Raw genomic sequence first — 21,234 nt, forward strand, 5'->3', positions numbered from 1 at the left:
ACACATGGTGTGAACTGTGGGGTTGTCCTGTGCAGGGACAGAAGTTGGACTCTATGATGCTTGTGGGTCCCTTCCAACTCCAGACATTCTATACTCCACCTGTTACTATCCATATTTCCAAGTAGCCTGAAAAATGCAATTTCTCACTCCATGTTATTCTAGAAATGCTAATAGATATTATTTCAGACTCTGGAAAAAACACACACACACACACAGGCCCCCCCCAAACAATAGCTAACTTTAAAGACAGTAAGCCACCTTTAAATACCACTCTGAAGGCATCTGGATTAATTTCAGTTGTATATTATGGAAGGAAATCAAACATCTGTTCTCAGTGTTAATGAAAGATGGGTGTTTCATACCAAGGTACCATTTAGAAACACCTTTGTCTAAGCAGACATGTACATATGAAAGAGATGCATATGAAATAGGTGGCTAGAGTCAGGTACCTACTGATGAAAAGGGATCAGTGGCTCCAGAGAAGCATTAGACAGCACAGTTGTGTCACCTTCCACAGATTCAACTGTTACATCTTCAGTAAAAGCCCCAGTCTCCAAATAAGTGTTGATTTCATTGTCTGTAGCAATTATCTTTCTTATCAGGTTGTCATGACATAGAACAAAAAATGACTCTAAAAAGAAGGGAGTAGAGCAGATGTCATTTTGTGTAATGTTTTAGTGTCATACAAGCTTTAAATCTGGCTTCAAGAGCATCAGTAATATTCAGTGAGATATTGAAAATGTGTGTAGAACCTTCTGCTGCTGCAACATTTTGCATGTTCCTATTGAACAAATCAGTCTGTCTAGGCCATCACTCTTTCTGATGTAACAGCAGATGATGCTATTTAGGAGAAGCACATGAGCCTAGCAACTATCTGTAATCCCTCTCCCATACACCTCCAGCATCTGCAATAATACTACACAATTTGGAATGTACATCCCTCCCTAATTCTTTCAGTACCCATTTATGGACCAGTTGCACATGAACTTCTCTAATCCCACCATGATCCTATGGAACACAACCTGTGTTCATTCCTTTCTGTTCTCTTTGTGATACATTTGAAGTAAATAGATTTAAGCTGCAACTTCCTTAAGCATTTGGATGGGTCTTAATATTTGATTTTAGGATTTTAAAGAGAGGTGCTTGTCTACATTTAGCCTTAGCATGTACAATCTTCCTTACCTTCCTGTACTAGCAGGCTTCTGTACATCAAATTTAATGATTTTCCATTTATACAGACTTTAATGCCTGTTTCTTCCTCCTCTTGAGAATAGAGCCAGAAAGATTGATCTAGGAATAAATTCTCCATGCAATGATTTATAAAACCTAGAAAAAAAATAATTTTTTTTTTTTTTTTCAGCTTTACAGCATTACACAAGAAAATAACCCTTCAGGAAGTCAGAGGCTGGAGTAGACATTCAGATAACTCGATTATTAGTTATACACTGTGAGTTAAGCAGTTTTATTACATAGTATCGGCAAAATTACATCTGTTAAGTCACATGCATTACAGCTACTTTCAGTGCTTTGCTGCCACAAACTACACCTGCAGAGCACACAACTTCTCTGTGCCTAATCCTGCTGAAAAAGCAGACCATGTCATCACCTTGAGAAGTTTCCCCATAGTTTAGCTATATTAGAAAGGTTTGGAGTTTGAAAGTGGTAGTCACTAACAAGCTTTGAGAAACAGGTGCTGAGCACCACTTAACAGATGACTGCGAATAATCTCAAAAAATAAATTATAAATTTCTGTTGCCTGATTTAGCTGTGCTGATTTATGGAAATACCATGCCTGGGTATCAAATTCCTGGAATTTCTTTGGGAGAGAGATGATGCTGTGTACCAGAGTCATGTAAATCACAAGGAGGAAGTACTTGGATCTTGGAAACTGGGACACTTGACATTAGCACTTTCAGCTTTCAAAGACATATGGGTAGTTACAAGGATATCTGGTTTGGCCTACCATAATCAGCATAGTATGATAGTAGATTATTACTTTATGGGCCAACACTAATACATTAGCAAATCCTTTGTGCAAAAAGTTGTGGTGAAGAGCAAAGGTGGGCAGATCAGTGATTAAGGTGCTACTCTGCTGTTTAGAAGATGCTGAATCAATTCCCTGTTCACCACAGCCTTGCCTAAGAAAAAAACTTCATCTTATGCTTTCTCTGTGAAATTTGGTTGAAACAGTATTTTTCTAGTTCTCTAAGGAGCATTTTAAAATACAAACCAGCAAGTAAATAGACATGAAATTAAAAATAAGATCAATTTTAAACTGATCTGATGGAAACAGGCAAATTCAATAGTGATGCTCAGAAACTCTCCACACACAGGAAAAAAAAAAGATGAGGTGAACAAAATGAAGAGGCAAAGATCTAATTCAAATGCTATTTTTCAGAAAAGACCTGTGAAGTTATGAGTTATTAAAAATGGAACTCAAATCAGTGGCATCATATTGATACAAAAGACACACTCAGATTTAGAAACAGAACTGAAGCATGCAGAACATACAAACCAACCTTTTTTTACTTGATATTTCATCTGTAGCCTTACTAACTCTCTCCGGTTTAATCACTACTGTTCAGTAAAGACATGGAACTACTAAGAGTCCAATTGGAAGAATATTCAGAGATCTAGAAAATACACTCTGTGAAAAAGGATTAGAGGACTTGAGGTTGGTTTTCCTAAAGAAAAGCCTGAGGGGAAGTGTGGGTTAGAAGTCTCCAAATAGGTCTGAGTTTGGTGCAAAGAAGAATAAGCTCTTCTTGTCCATGGTGAGCAGATAAAGCCATAAAAGCACTGAAGTTGCAGCACAGGTTAGACTTCAGGACAAAAACACTTGGATTGGAACAGAGTCATTAAAAAGGATACATGATCTGATTCTGGGGTATGTAACTTGGACATCTGCCAGGAAGGATAGCTGTTATCTGCTTTGGGACAAAGGCAGGTTCTCCTGAAGGCTGGTAAGGTGAGTGTCTCTAGCTCTATTACTAGTATCAAGTTCAGGAATATTATTTACTGCTATTAGGAGTTCAACAGAAATAATCTCAACATAATTTTCAACAAGTTCCCAGGCAATCAGAAACTGCATGCATAGGTGGAAAAACAAAAAAGCAAAAAAGCGCATGTTGAACTGCTGTATGGTAAAACACCTTTACCTAGTGAGTAGTAGGTTAGAAACTTCCATATTTCTTCAAAAGTTTTAAATGTCACCACTATTAGATCTTGATCACTATGAATAGACAGCAGTCTAGCAGAGAGCTCCTAAAAAAAAAAAAAAAATCAAATACAATATTTTAATTACAATTACACTAAACTCAAGTACAGTTTCTTACTAGGTAACACTCTTCATAGAACCCTTGGGGTTGGAAGGGACCTTCCAAAGTCATCTAGACCAACCCCTCTGCAATGAGCAGGGGCATCTTCACCCAGCTCAGGTTGCTCAGAACCCCGTCCAGCCTGGCCTGAGATGTCTCCAGGGATGGGGCATCTACCACATCTCTGGGTAACCTGGGCCAGGGTTTCACCACATTATTGTAAGAAATTTCCTCCTCATGTCTAGCCTGAATCTCCTCTCTTATGTCAAAACCATTACACCTATGCATTACAAAGGATTTTAAAAAGTCATCCAGGATTTTACTTACATGAGATTTCTGTGCTTTAACACATCTACAACATACAGCAAGCCAAGATTTAATCCTGTTTTTTCCTTCTTACCAGTTATACCAACAGTTCTAGTGCAGTTAATTTACAGAGGAATTAAGACCTCTGAAATGACCACACTGCGTGAGACTGAAGCCATGGCTGGTTCAGATATGTCTATGTATAGCAGCCAGTATTCCCTATTTAGAATGTGAAAGCAAGGCAAGCATCTAGTGATACTCTCCAAGAACACCCTCCTAGCACAGAGCATTTTATAGCTTAGGAACTGCCTTTGCCAGACATGTGGGTGTTAATATCAAACAGTGGAAAGAGTTTCTTTTTGTTTGATGGTTTATTTGGTTTTTTTCTCTAGTTCACTCTTTCCATGGTTAAGATAAATAAATACACTGGAGTATTTTTTTTTTAAAGATGCATTAAGATCCTTTCCTTCTAATTTGTACTGGTTCACATTGCTTGGGTCACATTAAATTGTGTGTTTAACAAAGACGAAAATTCTAAATGATAACGATATATTTTAGAGGACACTTCAGCAATGCTGAAGGTGAGAACTACATAAACCTCCCTCCAAATAAGTGAGAGAAATATACATTTTGATGGATTCTAGCCAAAGAACAGTAATATACAGTCTGGTTGCACCTCAGTTAGAAGCTTAAAACCAGGACTTCCCAATGATACTAGCTACCATCTGTCAGGGAAACACAATGCATACCGATTTCTGAGATAAGTATCTGAACCAGTATCTTAGAGAATAAATCAGATGCAAAGCTAACAGGTGTGTTACTGTGTCATTTCCCAGTACTGTGCCCTTGCTGCTGTCAGATCAAACTTGAAATGCATCTCAAAACAGTTTAAGGACTGATCAAGAAACTGATACTTATTCAAGGGTATGTGGGTAATAAAAAAAGATGTCCCTCAAACATTTTCCGTAATCTGAGCAGGATGAAGCTGATCCACCACTTTTATGATTTGTCAGTATTTTAAAAGATCACAATGATTTGTGTTTATTTTCTATATTTTCAGTTCATACAGCATGAACAGATTAAAATAGTAATTCCTTTTTGAAAACTGAAGTCAAACTTAAGTCTCTTCCAACAAGATGCCTCATCACTGCTTTGATCTTCTGCATGCCCCTTTCTACACCAGTTTAAATATTAACAAGAGCCTGAAATCTATTAATAAATCGCCAACACATGCTAAAATATCTCAGCCTCAAGGGCTTCATGCACTGCTGAATATCAAAACAGCATTCTAGGGAAACTTATCATTATAAATCTTGCTTCCTTCAAAGTCCTTCTCCCAGTCTGTTTCTAATAAGGCCACAAATCTCATCTATTTGTATGCTGTTTTCCTCCTCCTTTCTCCATCTCCCTCTAAATAAAAGCCAGAGCAGGGCAGCAGGAGTACCAACTGTTTTCACAGCCACAAAAAAAATCAGCAGGCTGCTGATGGAGAGTTCACAATACATGAAAACAAAAAGTCATGTAGAAATACATGCATCTGAGACAGCCATAAAGCCATAACTAATTAAGATTTCAGGGTTTGGCTTGCTAGCGAAAGGGGCTGGAATTTATGGCTCAGACAAAAAAAAAAAAAAAAAAAAGACAAAGGCCAAATGGTATCATCCTGCTTTTTCATCAAGAGGAAACAGGAAACTTTAAATTGTATTTGTATCAAACCTCATTGGTTGTAGAGGATGGATTTCCTACATACAAAGAAATTGAAGACAGTAATAAAAACTGGCCAGCCCTCTTGTACGCTATTTAAAACTATAGCCATCTAGCCCTAGGAAACTCAATATTTATGCTGTTCTCCTTCAGACTTTCTCTTCGGCTTAGCAGGGGGCTTCCCAGGTAACTTGCATGCCAAATGACCCCAAGCAACTGGAAACCAAAGTGAAGAGTCAATATGAGGGCAAATAAAGAAAGAAAAAAAAATCAGAAAGCCATGATTGCCTTTGACGTAAATCAAAGCAGAACATTTTTTAATTAAAAAACCCTTCAATGTGTTACTTAGCTGAGTTTATTTGTTTTACATCAATTTGGTGTTCTAATATTTCTAATGTCCCCACATGGTTTTGGGCCATGGGAATCTCTGGTCACTCAAGTTCAAGCATACAGCATGTAAATGGAAATGGGACCCAAGTGTCTCAGAGTATTTCAGTAGCACAAGGTATATTCTCTAAATAAATACAACAATTCCCAGGCAATCGACTTACACTGAAAACTGCTGTCACCTCCCTGCTGTCACTTTCCAGAAGACGGAGCTGCCCTCTGAGCTGTCTTTGGAGTCTGGGATCAGGACATCCACTCTTTCCTCTTACCATCATTAACTTCAGGGAGATATCTGGAGAAGGATACCGATTTACAGTGCTACAAGATTTGTGAATCAGCTTTGGAGAACCAGAAAATCCCTCAAAAATATTAGAAATCACATTAAGAAATATTTTTTCTGCTTCAGAGACAGACACACAGACAACTGACCTACTGTGTGTTTCTTTTCCATCTTTATCATCCAGCAGAAATATAGCCTAGCATGAATCACAAGATTTTTTTTTTTTTTCAGTTGCATAATAAAGTACAAAAGAGAGTGATATGAAAGTCTGCAGAAAATTTTGGAGACAACTAACACGCTTGGGATGGATTGATGAGGAATAAAGCAAGCAGATTGGTAATGTGTCAAATTAGACAGCTCTACGGACATTGAGAACACGCACAGATTTCCAAGTATCCCGCATGTATTTTAAAATTGGAGGCAAACAGATACTGGAATCACAAAGAAAAAAGTTTAAGTTCAGCGTGTTACAACTTCTCTTTGTTAATCTTAAATTCATGGTTGTCTGACATGTCACCCCACCAGTTCAGAAGACTTCTTTAAATTGAATATTGAAAAAGCTGTTTCTCAGTTAAGCTGGTTGAGCAGTACCAACTAAGACAAATGGTCTGACTGGAAGCTCAGTTACATGATTCCCCAGCACATCTGAAAGAAGCTAGGTACCTGTTCTCAGATCTTGGCATCTTTTTATTAGAGGCTTTGACTGCAGCCAAGGGTACAGTTTCAGCTATAATAGCTTCTCTCAGATAAATAGGATCTTCAATAAAGCTGCTTTTATTTTACATGTCTGTTAATTTAGCTCAATAACATTAAATCATACTCAGAAGTTTTCAGACACCCAGATGTGCACATAAGCATCAATAACACCCTCTCAGGAGGAATTACAGTTGCAAGTATGTAAATAGGTCACACTTCTAGCAATAAATGGGATTGTAGTACATGCTAAAATATTCCAGCTCCTCTGAGTTTCACCTTGTAATCAGGTAAAACAGATATTTTTCACGTTCTAGTCTAATACACTGCATCTTAAACTGTTTTCAGAGGGCTTCCTATGTATGTCTTCAGGAGTTTTATGATGACTTGCACCTAAAGTACTCTTACTTTAAGGTCAAGCAGGGTGTCTCAGAAACTTAAAGCAGTGTTACTGAATTACTAGATCTCACTGTTTAAGCTGTGGTCACATGGTAAATTGTTAGTACAAAGAACACAAGCTGGAGTCTTCAAATGTTACTCAGATGGGTGTTAGGTAACAGTATGGTTGACCTTTTCATTTTCCTGAATTCATAAAATGTGTTGGCACAAAAGACTTAAACTTAAAAGACTTAAAACTTTAAATTTTTGTGTTACATAACGAGACTGATTCCAAGTTAAACTGTGTTTCTACAGTTACATTATATTTAAGTCTTATATAAAGTTAATGTTACTGAAATAACAGTTATATTGAACCAAAACACCTGAAATATGGCTGCTTCTGCCAAAAGAACTATTAATAATGCCTTATGGAAATGAAACTCAGTCCAAAAACCCATTGCACCCATGGTAATCTTCTGTTCTGCTTCTGTAGGCTCTGATCCACACCCCCAGTTAAAAACCACCCAAATGCTGTACAGAGTGAGACAGACAGGTACATAAGCACAAATAATTTAACTACAAATAACCATATGCCTGGAGGAGACTGTCCACCACTGATGTGATGTGTCAGGTCAAGCCAGAAAAGAGATTGCATCCCTGTGTTGGGTTTTGGTGGTTACTTCTCTCCTTCCACAAGGAAGAGAAGGGAAATGTGATGAGACAGACCCTCAATGCACAGAGCAGGTCATGAGCACTGCAGAAGGGAAGCCTGCTGTGCCTACTTACTGAAGAACTGCACTCAACTGCAACTTCATTGCAAATACAGCATTTAAAAAAATATAGACTTGGAAAGGCAACAAACTTTAAAAAAAAAAAAAAAAAGAGATATTTTAAGAACTGAAACCCCAATATAAAATAAGCACTGAAATTTTATTTTTCTTTTTATTAGTCATTACAGTATAGTCCATAAATTATTTCTGGCTTTTACAGCAGTTAAATTACTTGTCTCTTTTGATGAGACATTCTCAGCAAATCTTACATAGAAGTCAGACACTTCACAGCTACCAAGAAGTATGTTGTAAAGTTGTGACTGCAAATGTTGTTGATGTAGGTGTCTCAAAAAAAAAAAAAAACAAAAACGAGAGAAGCATTATATTAATAAGATATGATGGAAGAAAACGTCTTACCAGTTGGAAAATTCTCTGCTTGACTGGGAAGGGTCCTTGAACAGACATCCATGCATTTTTCACTTTGAGAATACTCTATAATGAGAAATGAAAGGAATGGTCAAGTGCATTTTTGAAGTCCATATAGATCACACTGGAGAGAAAAAAAAAAAAAAGCAACACCCCACACTTCCAAAGTATTTGATGCATTTGATAACTACTTTATGAAAATCACTATTTTTTCCCCAAACCCACAAGAAGTATTTGATCATTTAACTTCCTCCCCAGTAGGACAGAAATCTTCCATCATTTTTTATGTGAAACTTCAAGATCATGGAGAATTGGTGAAAAGGGCCTCTTGAGAAATTGAAGCCTCAGCAGGGAGGGAGCAAGTGACCCTTGTTTTCTCTTCCTTTGCACCTATACTAAAAAGTGGCCTCCACTGAAGCTTCAGTGGTATAAAACCAATGATGATCTGGGTACCTTGTACCAATTCATTCATGCAAATAGAAAAAACACTCCTTCTCTTTATTTGTCACAAGCTTAATACATAGAAACAAAGGATTTGAAGATTTTTGAAAAATAACACAAAATAAGCATATTTTATGTTAATAATAGTCTTTTAGGTTTTTTGGCCCATTTTTCTTCCAGTTCTTCTGGAAATTATGCATTTTCATGCTGAAGAAACACCCACTCCAACCAATTCCATTTTCTCAAGGTTCCCTTGGCAAAAATCAGTGAAGACAAGGCTTGATATATTTAAGAATAAAAGTGGGAGAAATAGATCTTTAATTTCTGAAAGAAAACTTTTCAGTCAATTTTCATGTACCCTAAGACATTTTCCTCTGCACTTCTGCTTTTAAGAAAAAACTTGTACTCTAGTATTACACAGTAATTCCTAAGTCTTCTGCATCTTCCTTCAAGCACATCTGTTGATGTGATATGAAAGAAGTCACACAAATAAAGATCCATAAACACAGCATTTGCTTACTTCAGAAAAAAAGGCAGTAAGCAGTAAAAAAAAAAAAAAAAAAAAAAAAAAAAAATCTTTAAGGCCAACTTTTAGTTTATACTAGAATTAGAAATTTCAGTTTCCAAGCACTTTTTCATTGGGTTTTGGCTGGGTGTTTGACAGGGTTGGGGTTTTTTTTGTTTGTTTGTTTTGTCTGTTTGTTGCTTTGGTTTTTGGTGTTGTTTGTTTGTTTAATCTGAACTCAATGATATTTGGTTTTTTAAATAGAAATTAGAAAGTAAGCTCACTGCAGCATATACTGACTATATTTAAGGAACATTATAAATTTAAGTTCCCAACGATATGAATATGACTTGATCTGATATGAATTTGACTCGAAAGGTGTTTACTGAGACATGAATATCAAGAAAGTAAAATAATCTAATTCCTATGACTTTTAGGAGAAAGGAATAACTATGAGCAAGCATTATTACTCATAAAAGTTTAATTACAAATAATAGTTTGCTATTAAATTTGAGCAAAAGCATAAGAGTTACTGTAAATGCCTTTTAAACACTGAGACTGTTTAAAGTGCTATAATTAGATTCAAAGACTTAACATGAACTCCAAAACCCATTCTTAATTAATGGGATGACTGACTTCTTGGCAAGCTGAAGAGAAACTTTATACTGCTCTGGGATGCTCATACCCCATGTTCTTTGATGTCAGCAGAGTTGCAGTTGTGAACAGAAAGACATTGCCTAAGCCATGGGACATATAATTTAAAATGAAATAGTTTTTCCATGATTGCTTGAAGTATTTTCACATACAGAAAGCTCTCAGGCCTACTATAAAGTAAGTCCAGCCACTGGTTTTGAGACACAGCACTCCATCCTTCCACCCCAAAAGTGTTCCTGACTTGCATATTTTTACTGCATGAAGCATGTTTTCATTTGCAGAAAAATAAATATGGTATTACATCTTCTGATGAAAACCAGAAATCTAAATGTTTTATAAAAATAAAAATATGCAGTCTCACTCATCTTTGCTTCTGAATGTTAGAGATAATATCAAAAAAGTCCTAGATGAAGAATTTATGTATCAGTATTTTGGCTCTTGGTTTTTGCTAATTTTCATCTCAGTTTATTTTAGCCAATAGGTCATCTGTTTCTCTGCCCTAAGTGGATTTCAATGTATTGTTTAATAGTCCCATCAGTGCAGCATTGCCATGGAGGAAACAAAGCTGTTTGCTTTGTTACATTTAACAGTTGTAGATGTATTTTAAAAAAAAGTGGCTGAAAATATACATAACAGTTCTCTGCAGGTGCACAGCAAGCAACGTTTAAAGAACACAGTAACTTAAATGCAAAGAAAAATCAAGAGACAAGTGACTAGGATATATTGATCAAGGTCTTACCCATTTGTTCTTGCAACATGCCCATCCTGACTCCATCGCTGTTAGTGCTGGTGGCAACACTGGTCTCCACACAATTCCAGCCAGACCCGCACCTTCCCTGTTCCATTCCTTTCCTCTCCAGGTTCCCATCTTGCTTTCCCTCTGGACACGGGACGATGGTGTCAGCTCCGAGCACAGATGTGCTGCCTCCCACCACCAAACTCTCCATAACTTGCAGTTCCTCACAAGGACACAATTGACATGATCAGTAACCTGAGGCAGGTGGGAAGAAAAATAAAAACAATCAATAATATATTTTTAGAAAATGTCAGACTACGTGCGCATATTCAAGAGCCATCCCTCTCCTGCAGGAGTTATTTTTAATTGTAGTATACATTAAAGCATTTGCTTTGGATTTCTTTCAGAGGAACTCTTATGTAACACCCAAAATCATCCCAGAAAAAGCTATACAAGTGATTTTGGTGCCTTTTCTCAGAAAAATAGTATTTTTACTAACATTTAACTAACATTTTATTTCTGACTTCAGATCCCAATTTCTCTTGCTAATGCCCCTGAAAAACTGCCTATCAGACTTGATGACTTAGTTATAAATGATTAAAAATACAGGCCTGCCAGAGACCAAACTCACTTAGCTAGAGATATGCTTTTCCATTTATATAGCTGACCTTCGCCTTAATGTAATGACAGTAGCTAACACCATTGTTTTCAGTACTGTACCAGGATTATATGTAATGCATTGTAATTTTTGCTCTTAAGAATTAAACACTCTCTTCCATATCTTTTGTAAATACTGGTATCTCTTGTTGATGAAGACAATTATTGTGATAGTAAGGATAATTTAATTCCAAATGTGGTTGTTTGAATTACATTGTTCTATGAATCCAAAGCCAGTTATTTTCAGATGAGGATTATCCTTAATCCCAGAAATGAAATTTACTGTTCAGAATATTAATTTTTTTTCTGTCAGCTCATATCTACAAGTAGAAATATCATCCTCAACAAAATTTAGGAAGATAAATATACCATGACTTCAATTCTTTGAATTCAGTTGAGTTGAAGAAAAGATATTAACTTTTCATGTCTTCTGCATCAGTGCATGTTGGTAAGGGTAACATATGTAAACAGGGTTGTGAATGAACCTATAAAGCTTGGTGCTGCAAAACCAAGTAAGACATCTGGATAAATGCAAATAGATACGATCAGTTTAAGAGGGTTGTCAGAGCATCCCAGAGCTTAAGCCAAGGGAAGGAAAAAAACAACACAAAACAAAAACACAGAATGAGTGAAAGCAAAAAATGGTATGTTCTTATCAATGTTCTGTCTTGGCTCTTCCAAGATACACAGGATGAAAATTGAAATCTCAAAAACATTTTTAACAGTCATTCTCTACTCTACAGATTCCTTTTCCATCTTAATGTTTGCCTTCACTATCACATGTCAACTAATGAGGCTCCATATAGGCACTGAGGACAAAATAGTAAATAACTTTTCTGTACATAGGCACCTAGTTTACCCAGGCCCTTTTGAATGTTTATTTAACATTAAATGTATCCTAAGTAATACAAATTAGGTCTCAAGTCAAAGATTTCATAGAACTTCGCACCACATCTCTGTCCTTTTACTATTCACCTTTGACTATCACATAAATACCCCAAGATGCAAAACTGTAACACAAAAGAAATGCCATGATATAGTCACCATACTTATCATGGTGATGCCATCTCAAACTGTTCCAGTACAAATTAAAACAGTTTCAGAAGGCAAACCAGAGGAAAACATTCATCCACTATAAAAAAGATTCAGAAAATATTAAACTTCAGTGCTTGGGTCACTCTTAGAGATTTTTCAGGATCCTGTAATGTTAACTTACCATTATACTTACTAGCAAATATCCATTTGTTGATAGTAACAAATACAAGATGAAGAAATGGATTAAAGATCTAACACTCACCTTCTAAAGGAAGTTTGCCTTCTCTAAATGTAGATCATAAGAACTAGTTAAGTTCACCGACAAAGCAGTTTACTTATAATTTAGACAAAATGATTGTCTCATGCTCTTTGAAGTTTGACCAACGAGTTCATATTCATTACAGAACATCGGCCATAAAACATAATGATCTTTCCATTTTTCCAAACCCAGAGCCAACCTCTGTTCCAAAGCCACCGGGCAAGAGGTGGCACTCCCCTCACTTTCTAGGACAGGCACTCACAGGGGATGAGCAGCGAGGGGAGAGAGGCAGCTGCTGGCCAGCTCAACACACCTATAGAAGTGCTACTGGGTTCACTGGTGTCATCATTCCATCTGAGCTCACACAGAGCTCCTGGTAGCACCTGTCTAGGCTTATAAGGCTCAGAAAGTCACTCAAACATCCCCTTGCCTTCTCACAGGGCATGGCAGGCTGTATTCAACAGCTGGTGAACATGAGGTTGGAAACACAACATGTTTTTCCTGTTGGAAATTAAATAGAATATTTCCATTATCACGCTTTCCCCTCTGTTGCTGCTTCCTTTTCATTGAATTCTTGTATCTGTTTTCAAAACATAGCTAACCAGAAGAAAAAAAACAACACATAGCTTGACATTTTCCATTTCCTCAACTATCCAGGTTGAGGGTTCCCACCAACCTTCCCCTGATTCCCCACCTTTTGTTGCTGTTTTAGGAGGGGTTGTAGATGACCAGAACACTTCCTCACCACTAACTCCTTCCCATTGAAGGAGGTTGAAGAAAAAAAAAATAACAAAAACATCCACTGAACAGGTTCTGTCTCTGTCTTTAAAGGTGTATTTCTGAGAATATGACACATTGTGTAGAAATGGGTTGTATGAACCAGTTGCCCTAGACCTGCATGCAATACAGTATTTCTTTCATTCATCTTCCCTCTCAGAGGCTCAGGGCAACTTACTAATGACTAGCTTTGAGTTTCCAGTGGCAACTATAATTATTCTAGTTTTACAGAGATGGAAATGAAGACAAAGATTATTTGCAGTTGTACAGGAGTGCTATAGTGCTGGAGAAATAGCCAAAGAGTCCAGAGGTGAATGTAAAGTTGAATTAGAAACTTCTTCTCAGTGAGGATGACAGACACTGGAACAGGCTGCCCAGGGAGGTTGTGGAGTCTCCTTTTCTGGAGACATTCAGAACCCACCTGGATGCCTTCCTGTGTAACCTCATCTGGGTGTTCCTGCTCCAGTGGGGGGATTGGACTGGATGATCTTTTGAGGTCCCTTCCAATGCCTAACATTCTGTGATTCTGTAATTTACCCCAAGAATATTATTCACACATACTGAAAACCTGGATGGCCCAAGGCTACAAAAATCACCAACTAGTGTGTGTTTCTCTCCTCGTCTCATCTGAGCCCCTGGGGAAGCAGGGACAACTCTAAAATCTAAAGTCTCCACACTCTTCTAATCACTACTGTTGTACCCAGGACAGACCTCTGGTAGCCCCAAAATGTTTACCCATTTAATGAAGTGTGTTGTGCTCTTTCAGGGCTCCAAATCAAACAAGACTGCTAGTGAAGCCTTCACTGCCTTCATTTATAGGACATTTGACTGTGTCCAGGCCCTTGATCTTCTGCTCTGCTCCATCACCTGTACATCCCACCTCAGTCTTGCAACTATACTGCCAGAAGTTAATCTAAGTCATCTTCCCAAACTGATACTAAAGTAGTTATTTTATTATTCCTTCTCCCCAGTTTCAACTCACATTTGGGTCACATCTTCTGTATTAGTCTACAAACATCTTACAGCAAAGCTAATTATAAACTTTGTCCTCAGAGAGAGTAAAACACAGCCTTGACATCTATGAAATTCAGTCACAGACATGAATTAAAAAAAAAAAAAAAAACCAACAAAAATAATCCATTTTATGTACTGCATAGGCAACACTTAACACTTCTCCTCCAGTGCTGCTATGTATTACACAGAAAGGTAAAGCAAATCTGTTATCAGGGTAAACAGACTTAGGAATCTGAGTACTCTCCAAAAAACAGAAGACTGACTCCTTTATCACTGAAGTAATTTTAGGTTAGTTAGCAATTCTCGGTAAACTATGTTGCAAGCGGTATCATTGTTCACGGTTGGTCTACAAACAAGAAAGCCCTAACAAACTTCAAAGATGCAATAGATTCCTTTAGAAGTTATAATCCTCTCTTATGATTAAGTTTTTCATACCTCAGTAGCACCAAAATATACTTTCCACCATCAATCCAGCTCTGAAAGCACTGTAAGTCCAAGATCTCCAACTTTAGACACAGAAAATTGTAGATAATCTACAACTTCATAGCTGATTAAAAATAAGCTTAAACTTTAGAGGTGCTTTAAAAAAATAATAAATCAGGTCACTTAAAAACTATAAGAGGCATCTGTGAATCTCAATACTTCATTTTGAATTCTAGATTTGACAGAGTTTGGCCTGTGACAGGTAATGCAGAGGAATAAAGTATGAGGAATATTTGTTACTGAACAGCAGCTCAGCTTACACAACAGCACCTAGAAAAGAGACCAGAGCACAGCACAGGAACTCCCAGCATGTTCTCATAGCCACAGCACATCATGTTTAGAGATATTTTCCAGTCATTTCATTATTGGCACACCAACGCATTGAACGCAACTGAAACTACCACTGTTTAACTGGCTGCAATTTTTACATGTTGACAATAAACCTACAGTCAAATACCAGACCTAAAATAGAGTGAAAGATGAACACACAGATACAGAGCACAGGAGTTTCTCCTACCTTCCGCTTCCAAGTCTGGTTTGCTATAACGTGCTGGTGCAGAGCAGACAGATCGTACCTTCCTCAGCTCTGCTCAAACTGACTCCAGCACAGCTCTTCCTGTTTGACCTTCTTATCTTTCCTGTTGATTGCACAGCCTGGCTGGGATGTGGCAAGTACAGAAAGTTGTCTATTAACCAATACTGTTAACTCAAAACTTTTTTTTTGTTAAATAAACCTCCACGAGCATGGAGTTAAGCCATTAAAGTTCATTATGCAAAGCATAAATGTATCAAGTGTGCTGGCAGGTTCATTCACACACTCCTGCTTTTCAAAGCAATAATTCATGTTGGCATCTTGTATTAGTGGCTAAAAGGCTCCGTGGGACACATCCAGGCCGTTGTGCTAAGTGAGCATTGTTCAAAGTAACAAATTGTCCTTTTGATGGAGTACCACGCTTTGCTTCCCCTTTGCTTTTGATCATAGAATTAGATTTCTTCCTAACATTCCAGCTACAGAAAGCCTGAAGAAGAATTGTTCAATGGTGAATTTGCTCCGATATGCTTGGGTGTAAGTTGCAGAAGTGCAGAGCTCTGCAGATCTACCATGAACTATGCAGCCATGCAGTATTAAATATCAGTTTGGGAGTTCAGCAAACCTGTTTGTGGAGTACCTGCAGGGCTTATCTTCTGTATCACAAGACTTCATATACCACATCCTAAATGACCCACGAAGGCAAGGATGAGAGAAACTGAAAATAATCCATGCTATTTCAAATCTGCTTTTTGCCCCGACACTTTGAGTTGTTTTTACATTCTCTTCCTTCTTAACACATTGAAAATGTCATATACAGATAGTTGCACAGATAGTTACAGATGTTACACATCTTATAAGTAAGCATTAAGTATCCTGCATGCCATTGCTGCATTGCAGCAAGCACTACGTGAGAACAAATATTCAGTGCCTGGCCAACAACCATACACCTATTATCTCAGGTAAAATCTAGTCAGAAAAATCCTCACTGCCCAGTTGTGCATTTGTGCTGGTGGGGTGGGGTGTTGTCCTGAAACACAAACAGTCAGAGCTTGTGGGACTGGACAGCACCTGGAGAACATGGTTTGTGGTGACAGGTTGTCCCACACAGCACTGCTGCCCTCCCATAGATCTTGCCAGGGCAAGTAGAAAAAGTGACCATTCAGATACCTTTAAAACCTTAGTTATAGCTCCTGCTAACTTGTCTCAAAGAACATGCACTTAAGTTGCTTTTAGGCTTTATAAGCTAGGTATTAATTAAAAATCATACTAATTTACCTCACTGCATCCTGTCACACCATGTTAACATGAATAATAAGTTCTACTTCACATAGATCTGCCAATCTGTTCCAGCAGTATGCTTGGGAACTCTTCATCTTTCCAGAAAATATGAAGTTGGAAGGTATTCAAGTAATTATATAAGTAACAACCAACTAATCATCCCACAGGGCTTCTCTCCCACTGGAATTAATTTGATATTGCACTATAATGCAGTATACAAAGCATGCTGCTTCAGGTTTAATTAATATCACAAAGTACAACACTTATAGAAAATTAATCAGTTTCTAAAGTGGTGACATGAGTTTCAGAAGTGTCTAAATCTTTTCATCTCATTTATTTAATTTGTATGTTTAAGGATGATATTTAGTTACATTTTATAACCACAATTCTTCACTTCTATTTCTATCACCTCTTTTATATGTACTCAAGGTAGTAAAAAAAAAATTTAAAAACCCAGCCAAACACATACACACAAACACACCAACCCCCTCCATCATCTAACCCTATAGGTTTCATATGCTTCCAAATGAATACCAATCTTCTAATATCTCTTGCTATGGCCAAATCATTGCAGAATCTAACATTGAGCAGTGTGACCTCAAAAATCTAAAAAACAAACCCAAAACTCACACAAACAAAAAACAAACAAACAAACAAAACCCCACAATTTTTATTTCAGAGAAAAAACTTGATTAATGAAGCAAGTGACAAAGTAGCACCAACTGAACTCCAAGGTCCTTAACCCCTTTTCAATACAGGCTTCTTCATCTATCCTCTATGATTTTACTCCAAAGTGTGTTTAATTACATCATGCATGGTACTTTGATTCTGGGGGGTGTCTATAGATGTGCAGTTTAAGTGGAAACAAAGAAAATAAAGTTTTCAGTTTCATCAGAAGTTGGCCCTGACCTTCCTGTTGTCTTATTAAAACAGTACCAATCTGCATTACAGAAATGTAAATGAATAACTATTGAAAACAGGAACAGCTGCTCTCATGAAATAGCTCTAGAGACCAGTGTATTGTAACAAACAGGCAAAACACAAAAGCAGCACAGTGGCTTCCTTTTTAGTAATTGTATCCTTTATAATACATTTTAATCACTAGAAATTGTGCTGTTTAGCTTTCCTAAGCTAAAAAATAGGATTGAGAATACTAATTCCTTAACTATTAAAATTACATGAAGACCTGGTGGCCCTGTTTGTGTTTGGTTGTCCCTGATCTTTTCAGGATTATTGAAAAGAAGATGCCAGGAGGCTGAGGAGGACATTGAGTGTTGAAACAAGACGCTTCCTCCAATTGTCTCTCTCTGGCGTTGCTTTTCATCATCCTGTTTGTCTGCCCTTCTGCAGCTGCCTGTTTGTCTGACCACTTCTCACTACAGCAGCTTGTGTTAGGAAAACCAACACATTTTAATACTAAGGCTAAGTTCTATCTTCCAATATAACTATTATTCCATCACAGCTGGGGGCACACCCATGAAGGAATAGTCTACTGCCAAAGGGACTAACTTTAACACGTAATCACGTTGAAATGTAACTCGTTTGGCTATTTACTTGTAACTGTTAGCAAATATCAGATTTAGACAAGAAGGGGTCTTCCTACCTGTTTTCTTATATCCCTGTCTGATCTCTTTCATCTGAAGTCCAGCAAATGTCACAAAGCTTATTTTCCCTTGCTGAAAAATATCCTCTTCTACTAATGTTTCACTCAAATCAGCATTCTTCACTATTTACAGCTGTCATGACAAGCTTAACATTACAGAAGATACTGCTTTCTTAGCTACATGAGTCTCTGTTGGTTCCTATTTCATCCAGTGACTGAGGTGTACTCACTCTAAAAAATACACATATATAAAGTTATGAAATCTAAACCACTAAGTTCACAGAGAAATATCAGTTGAGCCCCTAGATGGAAAATCTACTCAGTTTGAATTGTGAACTTACAGTAGCAACCTTTTAGTTCACAAACTTACCCAAATGTGTTAATTTTAGCAGGATTAGCAGCATGCATGGATATTAGTTGTGTTATCATTCTCACACTATGGGTACACAGAACTTCCACAAAAAAAGGTTTAGCCATATGTTTCCTTTTGATTAGCATGTTATCTCTCCACAGTAACTGCATATAGAGTTAGCTAAAGAGTTAAAGTGTTTGCTCATGGCGTGTGGTCATCTTTCCACCCCCCCAGTTAGAACCCAGATAGCTTTACTTCCTCCAAGTCTTGAAAAAAAACCAGCCCAAATCTACAGCCTGGTTCAGAAAGGAAAAACAGAAAACATGAAAAGAAAAATATGCTGCTATCCATCTGTACGGAAATGCTGTCGCCTTGCAGTCTGCAGGAAAATGCTGAGTCAAAACATCCAGCTGTTACACTGCTTAAACTGTTCCTAAGCTATTTACCCAGCTTGCTAAATAATAGCCAAGTTTACTTACAATTACCAAATGTTAATAATAGATGTTACAGAGCTTGTTATTCCTCAGCACAAGCCATAACATGATGCACACCTGACAAAGCTTTCTCCTAAGTTTAGCAGCTCCCAAGAGCCACTGTTACTCACTTCAGGATGTTTTTGACCATGGACCAAAACCCCAACAAGTTCCTACCAAGGAAGTTATTTGGGCTCATATCCAAACCCCAGCAGGCAAAAAGGCTGTGATAGGATTCCTTGTTCTGTCTCAGCCATGACATGGACCATAGGCCTCCATGTATTAGAGAAACCTTCTAAAACAGTTTCATCAGCTCAGAATAAAAATTGATAATTAGCACTTACCACTTAGAAGATTAATCATCACCTTCCTTTACTCTCTGAGTCACCAGGATTTATTTTCTGCCCCACAAGGATAACAACCTCCTTAATTAGGCTGAAGCTTTTGTGTTGCACATGGAACAGAAAGCTTTTACTTCTCCATGACCCCAAACCAAAAACATTTGCAGGGATTGTATTCACAAACTCCAGTATAGTGAATGAGCTTTCTCTATATTTAACTTTTCATGTTGAAATTGAATATGATTTCCTTATATCTTCTGATATATACTGAGATTAACAAACCACAAGGTAAACAAGGCCTATAAATCATTTGAAAAAGCCTGAAAAATATAAGTAACACATGTTGATAGGAAAGCAACAATTCTGGTTTCGCACAAACTTCCAACCATTAAAACGGGAAAAAAAAAAGTCTACACACAATTCAACTTATACTTAAATTCCCATAGAACCCCCACTTTTTGAAAAAAAAATTACTTTTTACTCTTCTTAGACTAAAAACCTACCTTTTACAGCATTACAGATGATTTAAAAGAAAATGGGTTCTTCCTTTTATAATCAGGTGAACTGATTTTTCATCAAAGGTTAACTGTTTCCAGCTGCTTGAAGACTGCAGATAGAAATAAGAGTTTATTCTTAAGGAAAGATTTTTAACCTTCTTATAGCTAGCCAGGAAATGCTTATGTAATGAGGTGTTATTTGAGATTATATATTTTGTTGTTCAAATTAATTTGTTATCTCTTTTCCTTTTGAGAAATCTCTTGTTTTCCTCATTGGACATTCAGAAAAGGGCACTAATCAAGGTTTTTTCATGAGTAAGATCTCTGTCACAGTTTTCATAGAAGCTTTAAAACCAGAGAAAACTATGTCAGTATATCTGAAACTGTTTAATGTGAGAACTGGAGTAGAAAGCCATGGCTTCACAATTTTAAAAAAAGAAGGGAGAAAAGAAGCAGCAATGAATATTTAGCTTTGCTTCAATTCCTTGTCACTTCTAAGGATTTGCATAAATGTATACTATTTGAAATAGAGTTTTATATTTCTATAAAAACATGCGTGCTCTTTTCTGGGGGGTGGGTGGATAAAAAGACTTTCAACAGAAAAGCATTTACAGTCCTTAGATGTACACTGAAACACTGATTTTGCAGTACTGAAATTTTACCCATCTGCTTGGTCGTTGTGCTTAGTGCTAGAAAATGCAGGGCAAGGGAGCTTTATTTATGGGAGTTTGAATATACATGGAATACAGATATCTTCTGAGCTATTTTTGGTATTGAAGAAGTATATTTTGAGTTACTTAGGCGTTCAAAGTGAAGGAAAAGATATTTCAATATGGGTTCAGTGGAAAGAAAGTCTCACTTTTGCCTCTTCTGATGCTCTGTGGAAGAACATGCCTGGAGGAACACCTGGAGGACCCAAAATGGTAGATAGCCACCAGGCTAGAAACAACTGTAGAGCTGTGATTTATCATGCTATAATCTTCATGACATTCATGAGGTACAACACAATTTAGTATCAGTAGCTCTTGTGTAAAATGGAATTAATGTTAGCGGTAGGATTGCCATGTGAGGGTTTTCCCTTTGATCAATGCAGCCCAAAATACTGTCTTCTTATAGTTTGGGATTAACATCTCCAGCCACCAAAATGTCTACAGTATAGAAAATCCTATCTTGATAATTTTGACTTCGACTGTAGAAATCTGCATCTGTGTAGAACTAACAAAGTGACTGGGATTTTTCCAAATTACTGCTGCCCTCTAGTTGAGACCTGAAGAAGGGCTCACGTGTGCGAAATCGTGTCCATTTTTTTTGCAGCTTTATCTGTAGATCAAAATTA

General features: G+C 37.2%; 1 protein-coding gene across 5 annotated transcripts in view; it reads right to left on the reverse strand.

The window, feature by feature from the left end:
• The window catches only part of SH3TC1 (SH3 domain and tetratricopeptide repeats 1), a 30,310-nt gene extending 14,611 nt beyond the window's left edge, over positions 1-15,699 (reverse strand). For 2 of the 5 annotated variants that reach the window (XR_010472113.1, XR_010472112.1), the window contains exons 1-7: positions 15,340-15,473; positions 10,601-10,852; positions 8,253-8,327; positions 5,879-6,006; positions 3,159-3,264; positions 1,183-1,326; positions 454-631 (exon numbers count right to left, since the gene is read on the reverse strand). Coding sequence is in view for 3 of the 5 variants with exons in the window: in XM_065060459.1 (XP_064916531.1) it covers positions 454-631; positions 1,183-1,326; positions 3,159-3,264; positions 5,879-6,006; positions 8,253-8,327; positions 10,601-10,808 (839 nt within the window). In the remaining 2 variants the exon portion in view is untranslated. Of the gene's footprint in view, positions 1-453; positions 632-1,182; positions 1,327-3,158; positions 3,265-5,878; positions 6,033-8,252; positions 8,328-10,600; positions 10,853-15,339 lie in introns of those variants that run through there. The other 3 variants (XM_065060459.1, XM_065060460.1, XM_065060461.1) reach the window with 3 other exon arrangements.
• Between the last annotated feature and the right edge of the window lie 5,535 nt (positions 15,700-21,234).

Source organism: Columba livia, chromosome 4, assembly GCF_036013475.1.
Source record: "Columba livia isolate bColLiv1 breed racing homer chromosome 4, bColLiv1.pat.W.v2, whole genome shotgun sequence".
Lineage (NCBI taxonomy): Eukaryota > Metazoa > Chordata > Aves > Columbiformes > Columbidae > Columba > Columba livia.